The sequence below is a fragment of the Urocitellus parryii genome, chromosome 14 (genome assembly GCF_045843805.1).
Source record: "Urocitellus parryii isolate mUroPar1 chromosome 14, mUroPar1.hap1, whole genome shotgun sequence".
NCBI classification, from domain to species: domain Eukaryota; kingdom Metazoa; phylum Chordata; class Mammalia; order Rodentia; family Sciuridae; genus Urocitellus; species Urocitellus parryii.
Window position 1 is genome coordinate 64,996,636 of NC_135544.1, and position 2,829 is coordinate 64,999,464.

Genomic DNA, 2,829 nt, shown 5'->3' on the forward strand with positions numbered 1-2,829 from the left:
TTTAAGCCCTCTTGGGTGGTCTTGGCAATCTTAGCTTAGTCATCTTAGCAAAGCATGAATATGACCTGCAGACTATGATTTCCTGACACCTTTTAATGTTTCTCTGCTCTGGGTGCTTCAGCCTCAGCCACAGGGTCTACCACCTTAGGAGGAAGGGAGAAGGAGCTTGGTCACCACCTAGACCAGACAAAGACAGCTGGATAAAGGTAAGATGGCCCTTTGGGCCCCTCTTCTGACCCACCACCACAACTAATTGTTCAATCGCCCTTGTGCAAGAGTTGTTGGAAGTGCCCAATAGAAACACACAGAGATGACGACACCCCATCCAGTGCCCTTTAAATAGGGGAAGTATGTCCTGTGAGTATGCGGCTGATGTGGCTTCAGGAGACTTGGGACTCAGCACTGCTCTCTGCCTGCTTCTGTCGCCCAGCCTCGCTGAGGATCTGTGAGTAACTGAAAGCTCCAGAGCTTTGCCCTCTGCTCACCTCATTGACCTGATAGCACTTCCTCCTGTGCAGGAACCCCATGTGGGGAGGCCCTGCGGGGGTCCTCTGCAGGCCCCTGGGAGCTGCCCAGGGGAGCACCTCTCAGCTAAGTTACTGAGGAGCTCAAAGGCTCCAGACACACACGCACCCTACGGGTTCTGTCCTGCTCAGGACAGTGGCTCCTTCAAACATTCCCTGATTTTGAGAAATGTCCACTAACGTCTGCTGCTCATGTTTTACCCAGGTCATTTGGTTTGGCTACTGATGTGCTCTGTTGCCTGTGTCTGTGGACATGAATCCTGGCTGAACTCCTGCTTTCCCATGTTTTCTCCCACTTCCTGGGGTGCTTCCCCATCCAGCTGGTGGCTTCCTGTGTGTGGAAAGCTGCCTGGTCTGAGGCCACCCCATAGCTCCACCTTGGCTTCTGCTGCCTCTGCCTTTGGGGTCACAGGCAAGACCTCACTGCCCAGTCCAGGGTCAAGAAGGCACCTCTAGGTGTCCTTCCAGTCGTCCTGTGTTCTCAGGTCTTGTGTTGAGGTTTTAAATCCATTTGATGTGGACAAAGGTCCAATAATGAATATCCTACATCAGGTGGTGCACTTTAGACACAGGTTCTAAGTAGCCACTGCTTGCTCCAAAAGATGGAAAACATCAACAGGCTTCAGCTTAGGCCGCTCTCTGCCCAGGATCCTGCTGAGCTCCCCTCACCCCTGATGAGGCCACTGTGAGCTCCACTCCTGCTCAGGCAGAAGCCTTCTCACCCCCCAACTCAATACCCCCTTCAGAGGGAGAGTCAGCCCTGAGCCTGCTCAGGAGAGCTCACCTTCTACTCCTCTGTGCTCCAGAGGATCTTGCTTTTCAAATATTAAAAACGAAACTTTTGATCTAAAGGGAAATAGGAAATCTAAGTGGGAAATAGAAAACCTTAGCAGAGTCTTATTCGTCATTGTCAGTTTGCCTTGAGGACCTCAAGGACAAGGCTCCTCCTCCTCCCATCCAATGGAGACACAGCCACGGGCTGTGAACCTGCTCCTCACACACCTGCAAATGCAGCCCATGTCTTCTCCACACTCTCAGGACCCTGTCTCCATTCCCCCAGGTGACTCCAGCCATGAGGACCCTCGCCCTCCTTGCTGCCCTTCTCCTGCTGGCCCTCCAGGCCCAGGCTGAGCCTCTCAGAGCAAGAGTTGAGGAGGCCCCAGACCAGAAGCAGCCAGGACAAGAGGACCAGGTGGTAACCATCTCCTTTACAGGGGATGAAAATTCTGCTCAGGATGCAGGTGAGAGCTGCCTTCCTGTAGGACACACAGAGTGTGCAAAGGGAGGACGGCAGAGGGGCCCCAGACTCAGGCCAGCCACAGTCACTGAAGTGACTTCACCTAATCCCAGGAGCCCTCAAATTTCTCATTGAACAGTGAGTGCCTGATAACTCTTGGCAGAGGACTTCTTTCCTGCAAAATCCTTTGATTCCAAGATAGGTTTGTGCAGATACTAGGTCTAGTACATGAAGACACTTCCTGACCATTCCTTTCTGGATCTAATTGGGTCGCCTTAGTCTCAGGGAGACAATTTTCTTCTTTCTCTCAGAAGGAACATTTAGGAATGGGAAATGTGTGCGAAGGAGTATTCAGTCATATGTGTGATGGGGCCGGAGTGAAGGCAGGAGAAGGTGTGTGCCTGACCATGTGGGTGACCTGAGCTTGCCATGTGCCTTACTCCAATAGGCTGAGGCTGCACAGGCCACTCTCTGTAATGCACTTACAGGAGGAACCTCCCCACCCAGACTGCACCTCCCCAGACTCTCCTCCTGCCCAGCACTGATTCTCACACTTTCTCTGTGTCTACAGGTTTAAGGGCAGGAGTGGTGTGCGCCTGCAGAAGACCCAGGTGCAATGCTGGGGAGCGCACCGTAGGAACCTGCAGACTAAATGGCATCTTTTATAGGTTTTGCTGCCGTTAAATCAAGATTTGCTTTCAGACCTAGAATGGAACTGCTGTTTCACTGTGCCATGTCATCAATTTCCCTCCCAGCCCAAATAAATTCCTTGCAGCAAGCCCTCTGTGCATTTTCTCCTTGGAAGCTTGCTGTGTGTCCCATGAGCACTCCTTTGGGTTATCGACAATGAATGCACTTTAAACAGAATCCGGGCTTCATACATGGGATTCCAAGGTGAACACTGGTTTAGAAATGGAGTGGTGAGAACGATGAAATTCAGCTGGTGCCCCTGATTCCCTCTCCTGTCTCTGAGCTCTGCCCTCACTTAGAGTGAACTCACTCTCAAAGACTCTCCCATGTGGTGGCAAAGCAATCACTGTCTGCTTCCAGTTTGTCATTATACCTTCT

At 51.7% G+C, this 2,829-nt stretch overlaps 1 protein-coding gene across 1 annotated transcript; it reads left to right on the top strand.

Annotated features, from left to right (window-relative positions):
• The first annotated feature begins 376 nt into the window (after positions 1–376).
• On the top strand, positions 377–2,522 carry LOC144250152 (neutrophil antibiotic peptide NP-1-like). The gene is made up of 3 exons (XM_077792656.1): positions 377–445; positions 1,585–1,765; positions 2,333–2,522. The coding sequence occupies exons 2-3, from the start codon at positions 1,597–1,599 to the stop codon at positions 2,443–2,445; spliced, it is 282 nt and encodes a 93-aa protein (XP_077648782.1). The 5' UTR covers positions 377–445; positions 1,585–1,596; the 3' UTR covers positions 2,446–2,522.
• Positions 2,523–2,829: the final 307 nt, after the last annotated feature.

Coding starts and splice junctions, on each gene's coding strand:
- LOC144250152 (XM_077792656.1), top strand. CDS start 1,597: ATGAGGACCCTCGCCCTCCTTGCTGCCCTTCTCCTGCTGGCCCTCCAG. Junction 1,766..2,332: donor AAATTCTGCTCAGGATGCAG/GTGAGAGCTGCC, acceptor CTGTGTCTACAG/GTTTAAGGGCAGGAGTGGTG.